Source organism: Heloderma suspectum, chromosome 16 (assembly GCF_057233095.1).
Source record: "Heloderma suspectum isolate Gila_16-S chromosome 16, 16-S_ref, whole genome shotgun sequence".
Taxonomy (NCBI): domain Eukaryota; kingdom Metazoa; phylum Chordata; class Lepidosauria; order Squamata; family Helodermatidae; genus Heloderma; species Heloderma suspectum.
Window position 1 is genome coordinate 3,767,623 of NC_139473.1, and position 23,480 is coordinate 3,791,102.

A 23,480-nucleotide genomic window follows, 5' to 3' on the forward strand; every position below is an offset into this window, starting at 1 on the left:
AGCCGGGAGCCGCGCGGCGCGGGCGCAGGCGAGGGCGCCGAGCAGCTGGTGGCCAGGCGCGGCCGCCGCCCCCTGGCCGCCCGCGGGCATGGGGCGGGCGGCGTGGCGGGCGCGGTGCCTGTCGCTCCTCGACTACAAGACCGAGAAGCTCGTCGTCGCCCGGAACAAGCGCGTGGGGCTCCTGTACCGCGCCGCGCAGCTCTCCGCCCTGGCCTACCTGGTGGGGTGAGTCGGGCGCCGGCCAAGGGCTCCTGCGCCAGGAGCGCGCGGCGAGGGCGAGCCGCCCCCTCGGGGGCGACGCTCGGGGGCCCGGCGGCGGGCGGAGCCGCGCCTCGGCTGGCCCCCGCCGCCGGCTCCCCCCGTTCTCGCGCGGGGCGCCGCGGGCCGGACCCGCCCGCGTCCGCGTGCAGAGCCGGGGCTGCGCCGTGCCGCCCTGCTGGCGAGACCTGCGCGGGAGGGAGCCGGCCGGCCGGCCGGCCGCCGAAGTCCGGGCGCTGCAGCGCATCGCCCGCCCGCCCCCCATCGGGATTCGTCGGATGCTCTTACTAACGGGGGGGGCGGGCGGGGGGATGGACGGAGGGATGTCATTTTTTAGCCCGGCGCCGTTTGGGTTTTGCCGCCCGCCCTGAGCTCGTGAGCCACCAGATGGGCCGTGGGTTGGCCCCCCGGGGAATTGGCGTCATTCTGGGTGTTCGCGGCTGGCCCCCGTGTTTGGGGGGGCGTTCAGCAAGATGCCGTTTGGCCCCCCCAACACCACTAGGAAGCAGGCATCCGTGGCATTTGCCCAAGGATGCCCATCCGCCTGAATCGGCTCGCCTGCCCTCCTCTCCAACAATTCCTGGTCCCGAACGGCTGGTTCGCCGGTCGCCGTAGCAGATGTGTCTGTGCCACACTGCAGCCTGGGGTGCCTCCCTGTGGGTGGGGAGCAACACCCCATGTGCAAAGGAGCTTCTCAGTAAAAGCTGCCTGTGCCCCTGGCTCCCTGTGTTGCTAAATGTGCCCCCCCCCCTGTTTTGTAGCCAGCGAGCATTGGGGGTCCCCTGCTACGTCCACATCTTCCCATGTAAACATCCATTCACAACGGGTGCTGAGAGGTAGGCTGTGTCTGAGCCTGGAGGTTCTATTTAGCCGTTGTGGCTAATTGCCATCAACTTCGTGCCTTCTCGTTCTTTGTAAATTCATGGAGGACCAGGTCTGTCAAGGGCTAGGAACCACAGCAAGCTAAATGGAACCACTGCTAAATGTTCAGAGCCCCTGCTTCACTTGCAAAGATCCAGGATTCAGTCCCAGCATCCCCAGGTAGGGCTGGAAAAGAAAAACCCGTGTCTGAAGCCCAGGAGTGTTGCTGCCAGACAGTGCCAGCAATGCTGGGCTAGATGGACTAAGGGTCTGACGCAGCATATGACGGTTTGCCTGCTACCTATTTCAAAAAACCCTTTATTCTAAAACACGAGGACTAGAATCTTACTCCACCTTTAAGGCAAAGATCATAGCTCAGTGGCAGAGCCCCTGGGTGTCATAAAGGCTGAATAAGTCTGGATGTTTGGAAGTTCGCATTGTTACGTGTGGGCTGAGGCAACGCAATGTCGTGGGCTGTTACCCGTGTGGGGAGAGTGTCGCCCGGTGGCTGAAGCCCTACTTTGCTTCCTGGAGGCCCTGGGTTCAATTCCCAACCTCTGCAAGGAGTGCTGGGAAAGACAGTAAATACCAGATGCTGGGCACAATGAATAAAGGAGGACACCTGGAGCTGGGTGCCTTTCCGAAAAATAATACTAATGCTAATATCAGCACACCTAAAGAAAGACCTTGTAGAGCTGGAAAAAGTGCAGAAAAGGGCAACTCAAATGGGAAGGTTGCAACAGCTGGGATTGTTTGGCTTGGAAAAAAGGAGGGTCAGGGGAGACAGGATGGAGGTCTACAGAATTATGCCTGGTGTGGAGAAAGTGGAGAGGGAGACATTTTTCTCCCTCTCTCATAATACAGGAACCTGATGGGGTCCTCCCCTGACGCTGATTGGTGGGAGATTCAGGGCAGATAAAAGGAAAGACTTTGGAACTCCCTTCCACAGGAAGTGATGGCCACCACTTTGGATGGCTTTAAAAGGGGACTGGACAAATTCCTGGAGGAGAAGGCTATCAGTGGCTCCTAGTCCTGATGGCTATGTGCTCCCTCCAGGATCAGAAGCAGTCTGCGTCTGTATACCAGTTGCTGGGGAACATGGGCTGGTGGGTGCTGTTGCACTCGTGTCCCGCTTGTGGGTTTCCACGGGCAGCTGGCCGGCTGCTTTGGGAACAGAGTGCTGGACGAGATGGACCCTTGGCCTGATCCAGCAAGGCTCTTCTGATGTCCTTCTGTTCTTGATAATAATACAGTGCTACAGATCTGGTCTGAAAAAGAATAAAGAGTTCCGTTAAGTCATAATGGGATTGCAGTGAGGCTCTGCAAGGAGGGACACGTCCCCCCCTTGCATGCAGCTTGCACGTGGCTTGTCATTTGCACAGACCATGTGCTTTGTAGAAAATGCGCATCCCTGCTTGGCGTGCCGGATTTGCTGGCTGCTCTGGCAGCCGCTTCATCACCTTACGCTCGCGATCTTTTGGTCCACGGAGGATGCTTTGCTGTAGCCTTTCCCCAGCCTGCTGCCCTCCGGATGGTTGGACTGCAACTCCTATGGTCCCCAGCCACGCTCCGTTTTGGAGAAGCTCTTGGGGGCCACGTTCCAGTGGTGGGTGGAGCCAACAGCGAGAACATTGTCACCTTGGAGCTTGGAGCTCTCACTGCCGGTCATTAAGCCTTAGGAGAGGCGCTTCGACCTTTTAAGATGGAGGAAAATGGCACCAAAGCTGGAAACCACCAAACCGCATTAACATCCCATAAAATCTAGTGAGGAAGAAAGCAGCAAAGTGCGACAAAACAAGAATGTGCCAGCCAAAATCCATCACAAAATGTAAACCAGAGCAATAACTAGGAGCAACACAGCCAGGAAGCCTCTGGAGGGATGGAACCTTGGTCACAGGAACCAGCCAGAAGAAGACGCAGGCGGTTGCCCAGCTGTGACTGGCCGCGATCCTCAGATTTGGGGATATTCTTGGTGACCCAGCCCCCAAAATCATGCCTGGTGTAATATTCACAGGAACTTTTGCTGTGTGGCCTGAGTCCTGGAACAAGGCAAATGCTGGTTTTAAAAATAGCATAAGGGTAGCCTTGAGCATGTGCAGAGGGCATCTCATCAGTTTGGATTAAGTTCACCCCCCCGAAAAAAAAAGATCTTTGCCCCTTCCCTCTCTGCTATCGCTTACCCTTCTGTGGCCGTTTCAGGTGGGTGTTCGTGGTGAAGAAAGGGTACCAAGATGTGGACACTTCCATCCAGAGCTCCGTCATCACCAAGTTGAAAGGCGTCGCCTTCACCAACACCTCGGAGCTGGGCGAGAGGCTGTGGGATGTTGCCGACTACGTCATCCCCCCACAGGTGCTGACGCCAACTCAGTTTTATGGTGTTCTTTTCCTTTCTGGGCTTTTGGCTGATTTCAATGTAGGGCTGAGAATTTTGTTGGGTTCATTTTTTTGTTTATTGTATTTATTTAAAGTGTTTTACTCTGCTCCTCAGCCAAAAAAGCACCCGGAGCAGCTTAATCAGTAAAACAAGACAGTCCCCGCCTGCAGGCGTACAGTCTTAAAAGTTGCGACAGGCAAGGAAAATCAGATGGGGAGGGAAGTGGGGCGGGGGTTGTCTTCCGGGAGGGCTTTGCTTCTCCCTACCAAACTTACTGAAATTTGCAAATGTTTCCATGAATGGGACAGAAAGAACTTGAGATTTAAGAAAAATGAATGCAGGAGAAACCAAAACTGACAGCTGCATCCATCCAGGCCCACGGCTTTGAGTGCTTAGCTCTTCAAAGTCTGCCTTTGAATCCTGATGTATTCAGCCACGTCTGTGGTGCTGAATCAGGGTTATGACCCTTTTTCTCTGACAGATCCATAATCTTTAACAGCCATACAGGTACAACGTGGCTTTCTCCTTGCTGAAAATAGCTGTAACAATTGAATTTGTCCAGTGCAGATGGGTCCATTGTTTGATAAGCACTTACTGAAATTAGCAGATTTCTTCATAAATGGGATGGGAAAAACTTGAGAGTAAAAAAAAAAAGTCAAACGTGGGAGATAAAGCATGGGAGTGCAACTCCTGGCCCACGGGCTTAATGCGGCCCACGGAGTTCGCCCATCTGGCCTGCGGAGGCTTGGACAAACTCCGCAAGCCACGCCCACTCCCCTCCCCAGGCTCCGCCCCCCAGCCTGGAGGCTCTAGGATTTAAGGAGGAGGAGGAGGGAGAGGAATCACCTTGGATTCCCCCAGGCACTGCTCCCCAGTGGAGGGTATGCAACGTGTAGGGGAATTCCTTTGTTATCTCCGGTCACAAATTGGAGATAACAAGGGGGTTGGGAGAGTGGTGGCTGAGCCCCCGTCCTGCGCTTGCATGAGAGAGAGAGACCCTCTCACTCTTTCTCCCAGTCTAGCAGGTTGTCGAGGGACGCGGCAGAACGCCCTCGCCAGAGGTCTGAACGGATCGCTTGGAAAGGGCTTCTGAAATTAGGCCAAGTGCTGCTTGAGGCCCTCTGTGTTGCGTTACTGCCGAAATTGTTTTTGCTAGAGATGCCAAGGACTGGACCTGGGTCCCTCAGCGGGCAAAGCCGGTGAGATATGGTTCCCCCCTCCAACTTCAGCAGAGCCTGGCTGGGGATGATGGGAGTTGTATTCTACCTCTTCTGGAGGGCCCTGGATTGGGAGTGGCTGGGGCATTTCAGACAGGAATCGCCTTTCCTAGCCCTAGTGAGAGGTGCCGGGATTGGACCTGGGTACCTTCTGCGGGCAAAGCGGGGGCTTCTCCACTGAGCTGCCATCCCTCCCGAACATGGTAGCCCAGTGGCCAGATCCTTACCTGACGTGCCCCTCAAGCTGTCGGTTTGAGACTCGTTTTGGGTTTCGCCCTGATGACTCGTTACTCTGGTGCCCTCCCAATGCTTTGGACTGCAGTGCCCATCGGCCGCACTGGCTGATAGGAGCTGGCATCCAATCCCCTGCGCCAGGCCAGGGAAGTCTGCATTTAAGTGAAGCCACCTTTCCCAGTGTCGTGTAGACAGCAAAGTCAAAACTGGTTTTGCGTCATTTGGTGACGCCTGCGTGGACGTGGCCCTGATGGAGCAGTTACCGCGTGGCTTTTGCTTCCACAAAGAACTGTGGCAGCTTGCGAGGCCTGTTCCTCTGGCACGAGGGGCCCAATCGATTTCCCAGTCAGTTTCCCGCAGTCCTCTTCCTTCGGGCCTTCTGGGATTCCTCGTAAAGCCTGTTTCAGGGTGAATGCAGCTGAGTCCCGGGGGCTGCCCTGCGCAGGGCCGTCGTCCCGCAAACACCCTGCGCCAGTCTCGCTGCGGGTGGGGCGATCGAGGGAAAGCTGCGGCAAAGCTGAGCCAAAGGGAGAGTCCCGAAGGGCAGCAGTGGGCTGCAAATTCAAGCGTGATTTGTGGGCTTAGAACCAGAGGGCCAGGGGACCCACGGATGGGGAGGGCGGTTGATGCGGCTGTGGTTCTGGACGGTGGTAGCTCTTGAGAACGCGCCGTGAACAGGGTCTTACGGAACTGTGTTTCCCAAAACAAGAAAGCGGGGATATTTCTTTCTTTTCCTTCCTTCCCCCACCTTCCTTTTCTCTCTCTTTTCTTCCTTCTTTTTCTTCCTTCTCTCTCTTTACTTCTTTCCTTTTCTTTCTCTCTCTTTTCCTCCTTTTTCTTTCTCTCTCTCTCGCTTTTCCATCTTTTCCTTTCTTCTCTCTCTCTCTTTCCTTTAGTTCTCAGCTTTTTCTTGCAAAAATTCTGAAGTGATCTTTTCCCGATCCCTTCTCCCCCCGACCCCACGCCCCACTCCAAACTTCCTCCATAGGGTGAAAGCGTCTTCTTCGTAATGACCAACCTGATTGTCACTCCAAACCAACGGCAGGACACCTGCGCTGAGGTAGGGCCTCCAAGAGCTTCTCCGAAATGGTATTCGGCCTCGAGCTGAGAGAGGTTCTGCACCTCTGCTTTAACACAGCGGGCCAAAATTCAGCAGGTGCAGCTCCGCTCCCCCCATCACATCGCTCTCCTTGAATCATTCATCTTGACCTCATCTTTACTGCTGCACGAACACTTTGTGGAGCACACAGTAGGAAAATGCTATTTCACATCCATCTCTCCACCTTCGTTTCCCACCTGTAAAAGATGGCATATGCCCGCAGGGGTGAAGAATCTCCAGGCCTTGTTGGATTCCAGCTCCCATCATTCCTGACTGTTGGCCATGCTGGCTGGGGCCAGTGGGAGTTGTAGTCCAGGAGTTGTAGTCCAGTATCAAACATCTGGAGGCCTGCAAATGCCCCGTCCTCCCAGCCAACAGAACAAGGATGCTTCTCAGTGCTATTGGAATGATTATTGACAATCATGGCAGGATGAGGTCATAAAATAATTGTAATTGCAAGGGGAGAAATAGCCAAAAAATAAAAATTCAAAAATGGAAGCATGCTGACAAATTGCAGCGTGAAGATTTGTGAAAAAAGATTTGAGATGTACACTCTGGAGCATCCTTTTTCCCTGACGTGATGCCTTCAGGATGTTTTGGACTATAATTCCTAGCATTCCTTTCCATTGGTCATGCCAGCTGGGGGGGCTGATGGGAGTTGAAGTCCAAAAGTTCTGGCGAGCACCAAGTTGGGGGCGGGTGGGTTAGAGTGTCAGTCTAGGATTGAAGAGACCCAGATTAAAGTCCCCCACTCAGCCATGAAGCTCACCAGGTAACCTTCTTGCAAACACCTACCTCACAGGGTTGCTGTGAAGATAAAATTAAGTTGGGGGGAATAATATGCCATTTTAAGCTCCTTGGAGATAGATTATAAACGTCAAAAATAAGGTAGAAAGAAGGGAGCACATAAGCCAGAGGCTCAGCCATACAACACCAAAGGACATGTCACTGTCCTTTGGCCAAACCGTGTAACCATGGTTTGGCATAGCTGTGTAACCGTGGTTTGGCTGAACTGTGTTAGTGTATTGTTACAATATTTTTGCTTGAGGTTTTTACATTATTGTAAATTGCCCCAAGGGCATCTATCTGATGGCTGGGATATCAATGTCATCAATCAATCAATCACCAACCTTGGCTTGGCCAAACCGTGGTTTGGCGTTACAGCTAAACAGATTCTTTCCCCCGACAATAGAGTCCTGGTATTCCGGATGCGCTGTGTTACCGCAACAGCGACTGCCCTTCTGGAGAAGCAGTGGTTGCCGGCAACGGTAAGTCAGGCCCTTTCCAAGATATCTCTAAGGGCCCCATTCCCAGGTTAGTAACAAAGATGGATTTGGGCATGTGTGTAACCCACCAGTGTCTGCTGCATAACGGGTCATTCCGCCCCTGAGAGGCCCTTCTGTTGAGGAAAAGCACGGATCTCCTGGAGGAGTTAAAATACTCTCAAAGCAAACTTCTCCCCTAGATCAATACCTGGCTACATCATCATCATCATTGAAACAAGTATTTTATTTTTTAAATACAAGGTAATGATATCACAACAGAAATATCCACGCACGCAGCCTGTTTTACATGATTCATCACAAGTTCTATCCATATTTTAGGATTGTCATCCCTGAACATTCACCTGTTGAATATACATTCTAAGCTCTATTACAGCCAGGAAATGATCACATTTCAGTTATTAGCCTTGCTAGTCATTACACCCTTCTAAAAATAGGACTCTGCACTCAGTGGTTGCTGGTCTGCATTAATGTATGTAAGGGAGTGGACCAAAGAAAATATCCTCAGGAGCCCGAAAAAGCTTTTTATGATGCCCAACGTGCTTCAGAAAGGATTTTCCTTCCTCAGGTGCTGGAACTGAAATATCATTGCAAAACATTGACGGTTGAAAATGCTCCTAAGATCTGTAAACACCTCTAAAACGTTACAGCAAATAATATATTCAAATGCATCTACAGTTCCTGACATAAGCCATAACTGTTGGAGATTTTTTTTGCTTTGGGTTATATTAGATCAGAGTTCTAATTTATTGCCCTGATGTTTCAGTTACAGCCCCTGAGGAAGGAAAATCCTTTTCAAAATGTGTTGGGCATAATAAAATACTTTTTCAGGCACCTGAAAGTATTTTCTCCTCTGGTTTGGGACATCGAAGTGCCCTCCCCTCTTGCTGTTTCCTTCCTTCTGTAACAAAGTGGAACCATGTTTCTGAGAACACGTCCTGCTAGAATATCCCTCTGATCAATCGGTGGTGCAATTTTTCAGCTGTCACTTCCCAGTCTGTCAGAAACCATCCATTCACTGTGTCCCCGATTTTCGTTTTCCAGTATCGTGCTATAACCGTTCTTGTCACTGCTATTAAGAGTGAAATGAGGTCTTTATGGGACAGCAGCTTTTGCGTGTCATTAAAAATCGAAAGACGGGCTGGGGTGTGGTGGACTGTTTGTTTTGTTGCTTGAGAAAGAGAATTGGAAAATGGTTGTGCGCGCCTTCACATGTGGAATAAAGTCCCTTTGACCTGACAACCAATTTGTCAATTTGGGGAGAGATTTGTTTGAAGACGATTTCATTTCCCAGGTGCCCGAGACCACCTATGTCTTAATTCTAAATGTGTTTCTTTAATTGCTGCTGAGATAGACTTAAGGGGGTGTTTTTCCCAGAATGCCACTTTAATTTTCAAAAAATTAAAGACATAAAACCATTCTTTGCAGGCTGCAGGCACCCCCTCTCCATCACTCTTTGCGAGCTGCACACCTTTTTTCTCTGATGAGAGAGAGAGAACGAGCAGCAAATACTATTCTGTTCCCCCCCCACATGCTTCATTCCAGGGAACCTGCAAGTCATTGCACTGCCTGATCCTTTGTGCATCATCTTGTTCTCCCCACAGGTGTCAAGACGGGCCGCTGTTTGAAAGTCGGGACCAACATGAGCGGGACGTGCGAAATCTTAGCTTGGTGTCCAGTGGAGAAGAAAGGCAGACCCAAGTTGGTTCCTGTTCTTGCTTTTTCCTCCTTTTTTTTAGCGCTCCAGATTTTTAATACAGGCCAGCCACGCTTCATGGAAATATGACTAATCCGAGGCATTTTCCTGTAGGAGACCTCTTCTGGCAAATGCCAAGAACTTCAGCGTTTACATCAAGAACGCCATCCACTTCCCCAGGTTTAAATTCTCCAAGTAAGTTTCGGTTCCAGGGTTGTTTCGCCTTTTTCGCAGAGGGAGGTGTCAACAGGCTCAGGGAATTTTTTTTTAGGGAAGAAAAAACCTTATGCGGGGTGTGTGCAGGGGCACACGCACCAAAACAGTCCAATGAAGCCTGAGACTCTTCAGTGGAATTAAGGTTGTATTATTATGTTGTTGTTGTTTAGATTTCTCAGCCACCTTTCTAAAAAAAAACCCTCCAGGTGACTTACAACAAAACTAGACCTTACAAAATTTAAGCTGACTGTTGACTTAAATTAGAGGGGGTGGGAAAACCAGGGGAGAGGAGGAAGGAATGGAGTATCCTAAACAGGGCTGTGCCATGCTGCAACATTTTGTCGCAGAGCCCCTCTATTTCCGATGTCCGGGCTGTGAGTGCTGCTGCTCATATAGCCAAAAATGGCGCCAGCCACAAACAAGGGGGAGGTACATCAGCAGGCGTGGGGGAACTCCAAGGTTTGCAGAAGTACAAAAAACATATTTATGGGGGGAAATGCTAAAGGGGTGGGAAGAACCCCAAAAACGGCCCAATGAGGAGTCTTTGGTGGCCATGTACTGCTGACCTGCTGTTGCAGGGGGTGGGATTGAAAACTGGGGAGGGGAATGCAATGGAGGGGCTGGAATCCACGCTACAGCAATTTGTTGCAGGCTCCACTTGTAAAGTGCTAATGGTGATTATTAAGTAGAACCTCCATGTAGTGGTGCTGTATACCCCCAAGTACCAGATGCCAGGGACGAATGATGTCTTATCTCCCTAAACGCTTTGCTTGTGAGTTTCCTAGGGTCATCTTGCTGTCCACTATTGGAGACAGGGTGGTGGGATAGGGGGAACATTGTTCTGATCCGCTAGAACAATTCTTATCCTCTTAACAGCCAGGATTCCCTTCTTTTCTTTTGGGAATATTTTTAAATATTTTAAAACTCCCCAAACAATACTCCATCCTTCCTTTTTCTAGAAACATGTCTTGTCCCCTTCCTACCTTGCCAATATGATTCTTGAACCATGGTAACCAGGGAAAATGCAGCATGCCAGACCCAGTCGTAGTACAGCTGGGTAGAGTGGGCTCAGAAGAGTCAAGTCAGTCTTATTGTCATATAGCAATCCGCCATTATATGTGATTCAGAGTAGAGCCTGAAATTACTTTGGCCGTTTGTGCCGCAGCATCACAATCCTGGCTCTTGTTCGGTTTGCTAGCCGTTATACCCTCCTAAACTAACTTGGGCCTTACATGACAAAACTGGGATTGGTTTTCTATCAGTCATGGCGTCCCGCAAAGAATCCTGGGAACAGTCATTTGGGGAGGGGGAGGAGGAGGCTGCAAATTCTTCATTAGAGCTCCCTGGGCCACTGACAGAACTACATTTCCTAGGGTTCCCTGTGGAGAGGGGATGATTAAACCAGCTTAACCCTGAAATACAAATATGCTGTCCCGTGTCCTGTTTATTGTAATGTGTGTTCAGCAGGGCTGCAGAAACTCTGGCCAGGGGTCCCAATCCAGTCCTCCGGGATTCCCGGGATGGCCACACCGCCTTCCCTGGCTCCAACCCCTTTCCCCCAACCACTAGTCCTCTGGTGGTTTCTGGGCTTTTGTGCCATGTTTTCCCCAACCTAGAAGCCTGACATGCCTCTCCTAAGATGTTGTTCTTAGCAAAAAGACATCATTATGAGTAAAAGCTTTAAGCTACAGTATGGTTGTATTTTTGTTTTTCGGCCACACCCCTTTTGCCTTTGGCCCCACCCACCATTGGAACGCGTTCCCGGAGAGCTGCTCTGGAATGGCATCTGGCCCTTCGCCTGAAAGAGGTTCTGCACCCTTGCTTTAGAGAGCAATGTAGCGCGGGGTCGTTGTGTCTGTCTGTGAACCACATCTTGAATTCGTTGCCGCTCCCAACACAGAACCAATGTCCTTGACACCAAAGACGACGCCTATCTGAAGACATGCCGCTACGGACTGACGCACCCGTACTGCCCCATATTCCTGCTGGGGGACCTTGTCAGTTGGGCGGGGAGCGACTTCCAGGAAATGGCATCAGAGGTATGAAAACGCGAGGCCTTCCCCTCCTCTGTACATCCTTTGCAGAGGGACCGTAGCTCCATGGTCCCAGCTTCAGTCCCCGGCCCCCCAGTTACAAAAGGTAGCAGGTGACAGGGGAGACCCTTCTCTGCCGGAGACCCTGGGGAACCTCTGCCAGTCAGAGGAGGCAATACTGGGTTCGATGGACGAAGAAACTCCGGTATGAACGGCATGGTCCTTGGAGAAGGACTCCCAGCTCACTCGTAGAGCGCCTGCCTTGTATGCTGAAATATACTTAGAATTCAAGAATTCGGAGCCTGGGACCTTGTTTTGGACACCCAAAGAACTGCACAGAGCTTGCAGCCCCTCCACGAAAAAGTCCACTCCTGGTTACCCCAAGCTTTCTTCATTTCAGCAGCATAATTTAGGCCAAGGGGGAAGGAGAAGGTCAGGTTGTTCAACGACAGCAGCAACATTAGAATCATAGAACAGTACGGTTGGAAGGGGTCTAGAAGACCATCAAGTCCAACCCCATCTTAAATGACTGGGACCCAGAAATCCTTGGCTGACTACCTCCAATCACCCAGAGGTCTTACCAGCAGACCCTGATCACCCTTCTGCCCACCCCTGTCCTAAGCTAGCCCGCGGCCCTCAGATGCGCCGACGGGGGACGCCATGCCATCGCTAGCATCGAAGCGACATTCAGCCGCGGGGGCTGGTTGGTTTTTGGTGTGTGGAATGGGAGGCTGCAGCCGCCATTTTGTCCTTCGCCACTCCCTAGGCACAAGCCAACTGGAAGAGCTTGGTGCAGGCTTCCCCAACCCAATGCCCTCCAGATGGGTTGGACTACAACTCCCATCACCCCCAGCCAGCGTAGGCAATGGAAGTTGTAGTCCAACCCATCTGCAGGGGCTAGTTGGAGAAGGCTAGCTTAGTGGGTCAGATGGTACTCAGAGGGCTGTCCGGGGAAGAGGGTGGCTGTCTAACCGCTAACCGAGCGCACCCCGCTGAAGAAAACCGTGTCTCTCTTTCGTCAAGGGCGGTGTGATAGGAATCCAGATTGAGTGGAACTGTGACCTTGATAAAGCTGCCTCTGAGTGCAACCCTCACTATTCTTTTAGTCGGCTGGATAACAAGTTTGCGGAGAAATCCATCTCATCCGGGTACAACTTCAGGTAACGGATGAGGGAGGCGACGTCCCGTTGCGGTTTTGGGGTGCGTGGAAACGGGCAGGATGCGCAGCCTTTGCTATTGCAGTCCGGATGCGCAGTAGCCTGGAAGTCAAACCCCGGTGCGTTCGATGGCGCTTTTCTGCCGGGTACATGCCCACTCAGAAGGAAGTCACCTTGAGTTCAACGGGGCTTACTCCTGGGTAAGTAGGCATGGGATTGTGGCATTAACTGATGAATCAGTCAGAACAATAGATTAAAATACCCTCCCCCCATTAATTATAATAATGATAATGATGATGATGATGATAATAATAATAACTGGATTCCTCAGTCGCCTTTCTCTTAAAAAAAGACTCAAGGGAACAAGATTGCAACAAGAGTAAAGATTAAAGCATACATCATCATCATCATCATAGGGTTTCTTAGTCACCTTTCTCTTTAAAAAAAGACTCAAGGGAACAAGATTATAAGATTAAAACATACAAAACTTACAACAACTAAACACAATTTCCACTAAAACACTACGACTCCATAATTAATCCATTTAAAAAATAATTTATTTTAAACCAAAGGACTTCTAAACACTGCTCACGACAGACACCACCGAAGAAGAGTCTTTTATTTTTTCAATTAATTCATGTTTAATGAATTAATAATAAAAATAATACAATCAAATCATTTCGAAAGACAAAAAATAATCTTTTCTTCCCCACTGGAGTTCTAAGATGTTTTTTGAAAATAAATAGGCAAGGCTAAAAACAAAACAAAAACACCCCCCCGCCGCCATGCCCCACAACTGCTTCAGAACTAGTTTTATTTCTAGGGAAATGGAGGCTGATTTGATTAAAACTCATGCAACTGTAGATCACCTTAGATTTATTTTCTCGGCTGGCAGCTTGGCAATACGTATTCCGTTCCCATCCCCACACACAATATGAGGGATTACCTGGGACCAGATGTGTAGAACCTCCAACGTGGGGGCCAAATCGGTCACTCTTGAGTTTTGCAGCTGGCCATGCCCCGTCCCTTGGCTCCACCCCTTTCCCCCAACCACCAATCCTTTGATGGTTTCCTGGCTTTTGCGTGGTTTTTTCTCCATCCTTAAAGGCTGAAATGCCTCTCCTAAGGCTTAGTTAGTGGCAGGAAGAACCTTCAGCTGAAATAGGCTGGTCTTTCGCCATTTTGACTCTGCCCCCTTGCCTTTGGCCCCACCCCACCCCTGGAATGCGGCCCCCGAGGGCTTCTCCGGAATGGAATTCAGCTCCCCACCCCTAATCAGGGATGCCTGCTCGTCTCTTGATGTTTCGAAGAAGAAGAAAAGTTCCCTTCAATCTTCCCATATGTGCCTGCCCGGACCCTAAGATCGTCCTCAGCGGTCCTCCTCCGTGAGCCCCTGCCAAAGGAAGTGAGGCGGGTGGCTACTAGGAGGAGGGCTTTTTCTGCTGTGGCACCCCGGCTCTGGAATGAGCTCCCTAGTGAGGTTCGCCTGGCACCTACATTGTATTCCTTTTGGCGCCAGGTGAAGACCTTTTTATTTTCCCGGGCATTTTAGCATTTTAGCTTTCTAGACTTTTAGCTTGGCTGTTTTAAATCTGTACTTTAAATTCCTGCACTGCTACTAGGTTTTATTGTGGTTGTATTGTTATATTGTGGTTTTAATGTTCTATATATTTTAAATTGTTTTATTGTGTGCCGTTTGGTTTTAATTTTTGTGAACTGCCCAGAGAGCTTCGGCTATTGGGCGGTATAGAAATGAAATAAATAAAATAAATTCCTTTCTGGTTTCCAGATTCGCCAAGTATTACCGGGACGCAGCTGACATGGATTTCCGCACGCTGATCAAAGCCTACGGGATCCGCTTCGACGTGATGGTGAATGGCAAGGTGATGCGCACAAGATGGGGGAAATGCATTTGGTTGCGCTTGCGCCCTTACTCTCTGGGAAACTCAAAGCATCTCACTGATTTGTATCTGAACGCTGGCCTGGCTTTATCAGCCTGAAATCACCAGCAAGAGATGTGCCACTAACTCAGTTGTAGGGCCCCTGTTTTGCATGCAAGAGGTCCCAGGTTCGATCCCTGGCATCTCCAGTTAAAAAAAGATCAGGTGATAGGAAAGATTTCTCTCTCTCTGCTGAGCCCCCTAGAGAAGTGCTGCTAGGGGCTGGATTCTGGCCCTCCCAGGTTCTCCAGATCACTCCTTTTCCCCCACAACTGTTTGGAGGTTACCAGCTGCTGTGCACCTTTTCCCCGTTGTGAAAGGTTGGAACGCCTCTCCTAAGGCTTAGTCATTGGCAGTAAGAACGTTAAGCTACTTTAAGAACTTTAAGTTTAGGCTTGGAATCCGAGCTCCGCGCCTCGACTTCCGCCTTCCTGCTCGTTTTTTTCCAGGCGGGGAAATTTAACATCATTCCAACAATTGTCAACGTGGGATCTGGCCTTGCGCTGATGGGCGCGGTAAGTCACAGTCCGGATGCAGTTGAGGGATGTTTGCCTTGATCCAGCAATCACTGATTCATTTACTTACTTACTGAAAATGTTTATATATACTGCACTACATCACATTTGGGATTCCAGGGTGGTGCACACAGCCAATCCTAATATAACAGGCTTCCCTCCAGATGTTTTGGACTTCAACTCCCATCAGCCCCCACCAGCTTGGCTAATAGTCAGGAATGCTGGGAGTCGCAGTCCATAACATCTGGAGAGCACCAGATTGGGGAAGGCTGGAAGGTAACAATAAGGAAGGAAAGGTTCCTCCTGTGCAAGCACCGGGTCATTGCTGACCCCTTGAGGGACGCCGCTTGCGCTGGCGTTTTCGTGGCAGACTACAGCGGGGTGGTTTGCCATTGCCTCCCCCAGTCGTGACCACCTTTCCCCCAGCAAGCTGGGTGCTCATTTTACTGACCTCGAAAGGGTGGGAGGCTGAGTCAACCTGAGCCGGCTACCCGAGACCCGGCTTCCGCTGGGATCGAACTCAGGTCGTGGGGAGAGTTTTGGTTGCAATGCTGCCGCCTACCACTCTGCAAAGAACTCACTGATAAAATCCTTAAGAGGGGAATCCTTTGGGAGTGGTGGGGAGAGAATTTGCAGTGGGGTAACCACCGTTTCCAGAGCCCTGCTGGGCTTGTAATGGTCAGGGGAAAGTGGGGGGGCAGCCTACATCTGGAAGAGAGATCTGTGATCGCATAATGCCCGGCTCTCAGGCCTTCCAGTGTGCAGTAGAAGGTTCTGATGACGACGAGCCACAGGCTACTTCGGGGCCCTCCTAACAAGAGGACATGACCCTGCCATTGTCCTCTGGCTCAAAGGAAGAGTCCCCAGCAGAATCTCCATCTCACCAGCCTCGTAGGCATCTCAGGCTACAAATCAGGTGCAGAACCTTTAACAGTCCCCTCAGCGTCTCCAGGAGGGTTGGAACTGACCATATGACAGGTCACATCAGCCTACATAAAGCTTCAGTTGGCTTTTGATCCCTGCTGAGACAACATCCATCCTTATTTATTTATTTACAACATGTATATACCGCTCCACATCTAAACAGATCCCAGAGTGGTGAACAATAAAAGTTAATAAAAAAATAAAACACCATATTAGAAGTTTTTCAAAACAGAATACCAATAAAGAACGGGGATGATCAATCGAGGGAGGGTTCTTGAAATAAAGATGTTTTCGGCACCTGCTGAAGATGACGCAATGGTGGCACCTGTCCGACCTCCAGAGGCAGGGAGTTCCACAGAAAGGGGGCCACCACACTGAAGGCTCTACTCTGGGCCATAGGTCTGTGTAGAACCACCAGGAGCATCCCACCTGATTTTGTCAGTGACTGGGCAAGTTGATAAGGGGGAAAGCATTATTGTGGTGGTGGTGATGAGGAAGATGATGATGTGTAATGATGCCGTGTCAATATTGTATTTCTTGTATTTGTAGGGAGCTTTCTTCTGTGACCTGGTGCTGCTGTATCTCCTCCGGAAGAGCAGTTTTTACCGAGGCAAAAAATACGAAGAAGTAAGGTATGTTGACTTTGGATGCAAAGCTAGACCATGCTATGACAATAGTTTTTTGAGCTTCCTGCCTGGTGGGAATCCCTTCCGCATGGACTTTTCTACTGTGGAACCCCTAAATATTTGCTCTGGAATCCCAGTGCATTGTGGGAGACTTGTGGTATGGATTCCAAAGCACACAGTTGTCCCATCTAGCTCAGCTCAAGGTTCCCCAGGAAGCTGATCTGAAGGGTGAGGTGTAGTCAAATCTGATGAAGCAGTCAAGGATGGCAAGCTCAGACCAGGCGGGGTCTGTCAGGTCCCTGGCTGGAGCTCACTCAGAAAGAGCTGTTGTCTGAGCAACATGCAGAGGCCTTCTGAGGCTTTATGAAGGCTGGCTGATCTGGGCTTGCTATGAACCCCACCCCCTCTGAGGAGCTGTCTGGCTCCCAAAGGGCCATTGCCTGATTCTGCAGCTGCTGGCTTCTCTGGCATGCGGTGGTGACGATTGCATTGGGGGGGCACCCTCTGAGTCTGAACAGTCCGGTAAAGCCATGTCCTCTGGCCTGGGGGTCTTGGGGTAACAGACGATGGCTCACTGGACAGTGTCTACTCTTCCTCAGAGTCCTCCTCTGAGCCAGGTGGGGGAACAAGGCCAGGCAACAGGACAACATTCTGATCACATGGGGTGCCGGCTGTGCCTCTTGGGCCCCTCAGATGCCGCACATAAGCCGAGCGTGTGCCCTTGAATGCAACCATTAGCCATTGCTCCCCTGCAGCTGCCCCTGGATTGACTGATCTTTGTGGGCAACTGCCTTTCAAGGAAAATTGCCCCCCTGACTGATCTTACCGACCAGCCGCATTTGCACATAACGTCCAAGGTTTTGTTGTTGACATTCAAAGCCCTAAACAACTCGGGACCTCGATACCCAGCTGACCGCCTTCCCCCACGTACACCAAATCGACCCCTTGGATCTTCTGAGGAGGCCTGACTGGTCGTTTCACGACCAACGGTGTGTTGTCAGGGCCTTTTCGGTGGTGGCACCAACCCTCTAGAATGCTCTCCCACATGTGGTTCGAGAGGTGGAAACTGTGGTGAGCTTCGAACGCCTCTTGAAAACACATTTGTTGCGCAAATCAAAGGTGCACCTGTTTGGCAATCTATGAACATTTCTGGCAGACATATGCTTGCACTCATGCTTGGAACTTCGAACAGGGCATGGTCACATGAAACAAAGTTCTCATACATCCCTGTTGGGCTTCCCCAGGCTTCCCGTGACTTGTAATGGACCGTGAAACTGCTGTGTTTTAATACTGCTTTTGTTGTAATGTTTTTAAGGTATTTATTGTTTTATACTGTGTTTATATTGGTTTTTATGTTTTACGTGTTTCTACGTGAACCACTTGGAGATTCTGGGATGTCAAGTAGTACAGAAGCAGCTTAAAATAAAGAAATAATCAGGGAATCACAGCTTAACAACCACGATGTAAATGAGCTACATGCTGGTGCAAGGGTGTAAGCTAGCATTAAATCAGCGTTTCTTGTTGGCTTGTGAATCCTGGCTTGTTTAAGCACAATTAGCCATCATTCCAGGTCTGAACATCACACAAAGCTATCTCCTTCTTGGCTTCTTTACCTCAGCCTTCCCCAAGCTGGTGCCTCCGGGGTGTTTGGACCACAAGTCCCATCACCCCTGAGTAGCTATCTGTCATACCTCAACATGCGATTTCCCTCAGTGCAGAGCCTCTGACGACAATCTCTGTGCTTGTGGCCATTTGTATTCTCCTCCTTTCTTCTAGGGAAATCTACAAGTGACCTTTTTTTACTTCTTCACAACTTTGTTTCTCCAGCAGATCGATTAGGAAACCTTTACCGGAAAGTACTGTCAACAGGAATCAGAGTGATGACTCTCTGTCCAGGCTGGACCAGCTGAGACAACTGCAGACCATCGAGACCTAACGCTGAGGCTGGCGGTTGGAAACCAAGCTCCATGAAGACTAGGTCATCAACAACGCTGAGCCATCATGTACCTCATGGAAAATGGGGGATCCCAGGAGAAAGGGGTTAATTTCAGCCCTTTCAGCTCCTCAGAGCCTTATTTTCCCAGAGATATCTGCTGTACCCTGAGCTGAGGAAATCCACATCGATCAATAGAGGATTGAACTTTAAAAAAAATAAAATCAAAGGCCAAAGCAATGCACATACATATATTTGTGCGATGGAGATACAGAAGCAAGTCTCTCCATGTAGCAACTGGGTAGCCATCTTGAATGTGGCAGGTCCATCCATTTTGGCCTGCCAAACTCACACCATGGCAAAGGGTTATTTATTATTTGCCGGCTCAGCTGGCCTTTGTCCTCAATGGGCAGAATAATGAGGACACCTCCTTTGGCCCGCCTGACAAGTCAGCAACTGTAAATATTTCTGGAAGAACTCGGTGGGTAAGTTAGATTTCAACCAGATGCTTTCCATCCTTTGTCTGCATTCCATCCCACAAACCATTTCACATATTTTAACCAGGACTGCCCCAAACGAACTCTTGCGGTTGGTTGTTTCCCACATCAGGGGCTGACCTCAGACGCCATCCATGGGCCTTTTGTCTTAGTAAGAAAATCCTTCAACTGACGACGGACATGTTTGGTTCTCATGTTGGCTTTCCGTTGTCTCTGAATCTCTCCATCGTAAGAGGGAGAGGCTGGACTTTCAGAAGAAGACACTTCATGGGCTTTTGCAGGTCTTAAATGTTTTGCAAGCTGCCTGTACAGATGGGAAGTCAATGGAATGAAATAAGAAAGATATGCACAGAACTATGTCAGATGCAACGCTGACTGTTGCATCTTCAGGAATCATAAAGACAGGGTGTGGTTAGCAATAGGTTAGCTACCTTACGATTGGTTCCAGTGTGATACATCTGCTCTCATTGATGGGTGTTAAAACCCTGGGCCGCACAGATTATTCCCTTGCGACATGATAAACCAGTAGGTGTAGCTGAGATTTCGAAAGATGGAGGAAATATGCCATGATGCAAACATACCCGACAATCAGGCTGAACATGCTCTAGGCCAAGAGAAGACAGCATGTTCTTTGTTTAAATCACTTTCTAGGTTCAATCTTCCCCATTGCTTTTTCTTCCTCTGCAAGAGTTGACAAACTTTTGACTAATAGATCGTTGGGAGTTTTGCTTCCATCCTTCATGGATAATCTTTCTCTCTTATTTTGGTCTTTATTAAGACAATATCCCTGGACTTTTTTGTGTGAAGTCACATATTGAGTAATTGAAGTAGAAAATCACTTACATTCTGGTTTTTCTTAAGTGACTAATGAATTTCCTGTCGTTATAGTGTGTGTAGTGCGGGGAAAGACAGAAGATAGAACAGGCATCTTCTTTTTGAAGGAATGCTTATTTCTCCCTCATTTCTCAATATTAGTCTTTGATTGCTTATTGTGAACAAAATACACAGTGTACCATAATGAAGGTAGCATTCAGGGCATTTAAATGGGTAAAAGTATTTTTATTCAGGGCTGTACCAAATATTTGCCCATGGCTGCTGTTTTTCCCTCTTCTCAAATTAGTCACCTGGGCAGTCCCACCCACTCAGGGGATCACATAGTGAACAAGATGATGTCATAATGGTTTCATTTCATTTATTACATTTCTATACTATCCAATGGCTAGACCTCTCTGGTTGGTTTACAGAGATTAAAAACTATAAAGATACAATATTGTAACATAATAAAAAAGCTGTTTACATACAACATATAAATACACACATAGTTTAACCATCAACAATAAGAAATCCCAAGGCGGATTATAAACCCTATCATATGCTGTCAAATTCCTGAGAGCAGAGTCTTAACCTGGCACCGAAAAGATGACAGTGTTGGTGCCAGGCAGGCCTTACTGGGGGGATCATTCTTGGACAGAGATAGCCTGGTGACAGTTATCCATGCTCTGGTAACCTCCTGGTTGGATTACTGCAGTGTGTTGTACGTGGGGCTACCTTTGAAGATGGTTCAGAAACTTCTGTTGGTTCAAAACCGAACTGGTAGGTTATTAACTGGGCCTGGCCAATTCAACCATGTGATGCCAGTGCACTGACAACTGCACTGGCTTCCAGTCTGTTCCCAAGCTAAATTAAAAGTATTGGTGTTGATCTTTAAAGCCCTAAATGGCTTGGGACCAGAGTATCTAAAGGCAAGTCTCCTGCATGTACCTGCCCAGACCCTGAGGTCACCTTCAGAGGCCCTCCTCTGGTGACCCCACCAAAGGAAGCTAGGTGGCTACAAGAGAGAGGGCTTCTCAGTGGTGGCACCCCACTTAACAGAATAAACTCCTCAGAGATTCGCCTGGCACCTACATTGTTAACTTTTTGGCGCCTACATTGTTATCTTTTTGGCACCAGGCAAAGACCTCCCCCCCCCAGCATTTAGGGATCTAGTTCTAAGGTTATTATGGCTGGTTTATCATTTCCTGGGCTATTGTTTTGCATTATATTTTATTCTTTTAAATATTTGTATTGTATTTTATGTTAACTGTGTTTTAAAATGGCATTTTAGTTTTTTAACTGTTTGTAATCCGCCCAGAGAACACGAGTTATTGGGCGGATTAGAAATGTACTAAATAAAGAAAAATTGGGGGGGGGGGGCACCACTAAGAAGACCCTCTCCCTCATTACCATAATCCGAGCCTTCCTAGGAGAGGAGTTATGTCAGATATTGCAGTCCCAAGTCATGTAAGACTTTATAGGTCAAAACCAGCACCTTGAATCAGGCTTGGAAACATATCGGCAGCCAATGCAAGCAGGTCAGAATTGGTGTTATGTGTTCGGACCTCATGGTCCCTTTCATCAGTCTGACTGCTGCATTTTGTACAAGCTGTGCTTCTGAACCAATGCATCTGCTGTGATGTCACCAGACATCGAAAGCCTAAGATTCTATAAATCGACATCATGGAAGACAAAACCGCGAGCAATTTTTGGCTCAGCTCTAATTTGATCAGCCATGGCTAATTACCGCTCATGTAATTTCTAGGGTATACTGTTAAAAAGAAAGAAAATGCAACATAAGGCTTTAAATCAGAACTTAATGTAAGGAAAGCTAGAATTCTGCCAGGGCCAATGTTATAAGACCATATATAAGGCTTGATTAGGCTTGTAAGTGCTTAATGAAGACATTGTTGCACTTTGTAGATTTAATTAACAAAACAGTGATGCACACAGGTAAGAAACTGATCAAAGATGTGAGTTGTGTCCCCAAAGCTCTTCAAATGATAAAGAAGGGGGAGGAAGGCTCCGGTGCTCCAAAAAGCAAAATTTATTGTGCTCCATGAGTTTTGGAATACCTCCTTCAGGAGTTCTAAATCAAAAGAAACATTTATATTAAGAATAATATCTTAGAGATAACACCATATTCTGAAGGACATAAAGCACAATAAATTTTGCTTTTTCGAGCACCAGAGCCTGCCTCCCCTTTCTTTGTCGTTAGTCCATGGTGCTTCTTCCCTCTTCACTTCTGCTTCCCCAAAGCTCTTCAGTCATACACAGAGTGTTATCTGACATCAAATCAAAAGGGCTTCATGGGAACTGGGCCTAGCTCCAGAACCTATTTAGTCGTAACAAATGCGAAGGTGGTGTTGCTGTAACTGTGTGTGGGGGGAGGGTTGTGTTATTATTATGATTATGCCTGTGTTTTGTTGAGTTCTACCAGAACATGGGCCAAGAGGCATCCAGCATCAAAAGCAACAGAAGCCTTCGATCCTAGTTGCTGGATGTAATCGTAGATTTCACAGGAAAGGACTAAGCCAGTAGCCTGTCTCTAAAGAAGTTGACTTGCATTATCACAGGTGCTGCACCCCACATCTTCTACTCAGAACGCACTTTATAAAGCCAATGCATGAAATGGATTTTGCTGTTTCCTATATTGTGTATTAATGGTGGAAGGGTATGTGTGTCTGAATTGCCCATGTGAAGGCTGGAGCACTAGTCCAAACTCAAGAGGTGTTTGGGCTCACCCAAGATCCATGTAACTTGAATACAGAATTACTGTGAAACAAAGAAATTGTCTGAAACATGGCTTGTTTGTGTTTGCTTAATGGATGCCCATTCTCCCTGTCAGACAGTGCTGGATCCAGGATTTAGGTGCATGCAACTGGGAGGCAAACTTCACACAGCGGCCCGTCCAGCGCCCTGAAAATGATAAAACAGAGGACTTTGCTGAACAGGGTGCGCTGTGGAGGGGGAGTTCCCAAAATTAGGCAAAGGCAACTTGGAGAAAGGAGCCCTTCAGAAAGTGGATCCTAGATGCACCCCATCTTGTTATGAATATAAGAATTAAATTAAATTAAATACAGGTCCCAGGTGTGGAAAAACACAGTTTGATATCTACACCGGCCTTCCCTAGCCTGGTGCCGCCCAGAGTTTTGGAACTCCAACTCCCATCCAGCCCCAACCAGCATGACCAATGGTCTAGACCATTGGGATTGTAGTCCAAAACATCTGGAGGGCCCCAGGTTGGGGAAAGCTACAGGTTAAAGTTGAGGAATATCCAAAAATAATACCACAGCCTTCTTCCTGGCCAGGGCTCCACCCTTCCAGAATTAGCCCTGCTGCGTCAGAGAAGGTAGATCCATATAGCCCAGCGTCCTATTTCCAGCAGGGGACAGCCTTTGCGCGGCTTGGAAGGAGGGCATGAAAGCAACAACCTAGCCCTTTTGTATCCCTCGCCAAGGAAAACAGCTGGAATGGCACCTCAGCTCTCCTACTGGCCTGGGCTAAGACAGCATGGTTACACAAAATCCTACAGCACACCAGATGCTGAACCATTAGACCTGGCAAGGTGAAGAGGAGCTGTGAGTCCTTGGTTCACATCGCCCACTTCGCCACTGCTGCAATCCTATGCACAAAGTCCCATTATAGGCCTGATGGGAGTTGTAGGCTAAAGCACCTGGAGGGCCACAAGTTGCCCACCCCTGGCCTTGGAGGTAAGCAGCCTTAGGCCAAAGACACTTTCCCAGCTTCAAGCCCCTGTCTGTAACATGGGGACACACAGAAGGACTGTCCTTCCAAAGTTAT

The 23,480-nt window shown here is 48.9% G+C and overlaps 1 protein-coding gene across 2 annotated transcripts; it reads left to right on the forward strand.

Moving 5' to 3' along the window:
* Positions 1-10: 10 nt before the first annotated feature.
* On the forward strand, positions 11-23,466 carry P2RX5 (purinergic receptor P2X 5). 2 transcript variants are annotated; one of them, XM_084823212.1, is made up of 12 exons: positions 11-225; positions 3,319-3,469; positions 5,933-6,004; positions 7,236-7,311; positions 8,931-9,027; positions 9,137-9,217; positions 11,139-11,277; positions 12,295-12,431; positions 14,218-14,311; positions 14,818-14,883; positions 16,357-16,439; positions 18,264-23,466. In XM_084823212.1, the coding sequence occupies exons 1-12, from the start codon at positions 89-91 to the stop codon at positions 18,367-18,369; spliced, it is 1,239 nt and encodes a 412-aa protein (XP_084679338.1). In that variant the 5' UTR covers positions 11-88; the 3' UTR covers positions 18,370-23,466. The 2 variants fall into 2 exon arrangements, with proteins under 2 accessions (XP_084679338.1, XP_084679337.1); XM_084823211.1 differs by having other exon boundaries at positions 12-225; positions 18,261-23,466.
* Positions 23,467-23,480: the final 14 nt, after the last annotated feature.

What these genes read in the sequence shown, in the direction of transcription:
- P2RX5 (XM_084823211.1), top strand. Translation starts at nt 89, where the DNA reads ATGGGGCGGGCGGCGTGGCGGGCGCGGTGCCTGTCGCTCCTCGACTAC. An exon ending in GAGAAGAAAGGCAGACCCAA is followed by an intron (nt 9,028 to 9,136) that starts GTTGGTTCCTGT and finishes ATTTTCCTGTAG; the next exon opens with GAGACCTCTTCTGGCAAATG. An exon ending in TCATCCGGGTACAACTTCAG is followed by an intron (nt 12,432 to 14,217) that starts GTAACGGATGAG and finishes TCTGGTTTCCAG; the next exon opens with ATTCGCCAAGTATTACCGGG.